Source organism: Cyprinodon variegatus, unplaced genomic scaffold, assembly GCF_000732505.1.
Source record: "Cyprinodon variegatus isolate N-32 unplaced genomic scaffold, C_variegatus-1.0 Scaffold138, whole genome shotgun sequence".
NCBI classification, from domain to species: domain Eukaryota; kingdom Metazoa; phylum Chordata; class Actinopteri; order Cyprinodontiformes; family Cyprinodontidae; genus Cyprinodon; species Cyprinodon variegatus.
Window position 1 is genome coordinate 1,152,750 of NW_015150591.1, and position 1,502 is coordinate 1,154,251.

Consider the following 1,502-nt stretch of genomic DNA (forward strand, 5'->3'; position numbering starts at 1 on the left):
AGATCAACACATGGCTTAGAAATAGATCTTTGCCTCAACTTGTATTTATAAATTTATTCCGTTTAAGTAATAATTGCATCCCTCTAGTAAATATCATTTAACTTATCAATGTTATTAATGAGTTAATAGAAAAAAAATTCTGATAAAGGATCAAGAGCTTTCTTGTTGTATTTGTTGGACTGTGTGCCATCCAATGTGGCTCCATGTTTCCTTGTTAAAAAAGAAATCCTGTCGTGCAACATTTTTCTCAATTGAAGGAAACATTTGACTTAAAAGTTGGAATCTTCTGGATTTCCCATTTTAAGGTATTGCTTTTACTACACAGATTAATGCTAAGCTGCACAGCTCAAATTATGTTGCACAGTTTCTCATGCATGTTCTGACATAACATTATACTGACTTAATAGCTTAACAGCTAGCACCAGAATCTGTGGTTAAGCTCTCAGTTGCTTTAAATCAATGTTAAAAACTGATTTGTTCAAAGTTTCCAATCTAACTTTCATTCCATTTCTTTAATAATTATTTTTTAAACAGTTTTATTTAACTTGTCCTTTTATGTTCTATACAAAGTATTAACCTTTGTTCCAAAGCACAGTCTGAATTCCTACATTATTGCTTCAAGCACAACAGTCACCCTAATAAGTGCATCATCCTAATGAGTATTTTATAAAGCAGTGCTCCGCAAAGCTGTATAAAATACACTGAAAAAAAAAATAAAGCAACTGTTTTTTGGCATTTACTAAATCATATATAGTTACTTTAACATAATTATTTCATGTTAGCAGGGTAGGATATAAAAAAAAAAACCTTGTTAAAGTAACTAAATATGATTAAGTAAATGCCAAAAGTGGTTGCATAATTGTTTTCAGTGACTCCCTGTAGCTGCATTGAGTTTAGATGGGTAACATACAATAATATGACCAAATGAGTAGCAAAACATCAACCTTTCAACTGTTCTAAATGTAGTATTATTAATTTTTACTTTTGTAAAAATGTATCTCTGATGCTTCATGACTGCTCCTTTATTTATTTGAACCCATCAGCTGTAACGTGGTATAAAGATGGCCGCCCTCTCACTGGTGCTGCTGGTGTCTCAATCCGGAAGCGTGGCCAGGTGCTGGAGATCCAACAAGCCCAGCTGTCCGATGTGGGGATGTACAGATGTGTGGCTGTTAACCTGGCTGGAGCTGCAGAGAAATTGTACAGTCTGCAAGTGTTCGGTCGGTGCTTCTTTGGCATTTTTATCCTCTCTCCTTATACATGGTCATATCCGAGCAGAATTACATTTTTCTTTTAATCACAGTCCCTCCAGAAATCTCCAGTAGAGGTGGTACAGTCACAGCTGTGGTGAATGAAGCTGTGAAGCTGGAGTGTGAGGCGTCCGGGGTTCCTGTGCCCAGTCTGACCTGGTTAAAAGACGGGAGCCCCGTGGCAAGTCTTTCACATGGCATACAGGTACCAATTAAAATGTTTGCTCTTACTTTCAGTCATTGAGTGAAGCA

The 1,502-nt window shown here is 36.4% G+C and overlaps 1 protein-coding gene across 1 annotated transcript in view; it reads left to right on the forward strand.

Moving 5' to 3' along the window:
* The window catches only part of hmcn1 (hemicentin 1), a 175,905-nt gene that overhangs the window by 90,670 nt on the left and 83,733 nt on the right, over positions 1-1,502 (forward strand). Inside the window, exons 36-37 of the mRNA XM_015376644.1 lie at positions 1,044-1,220; positions 1,304-1,455. Of these exons, the coding sequence (XP_015232130.1) occupies positions 1,044-1,220; positions 1,304-1,455 (329 nt within the window). The remainder of the gene's footprint in view (positions 1-1,043; positions 1,221-1,303; positions 1,456-1,502) is intronic.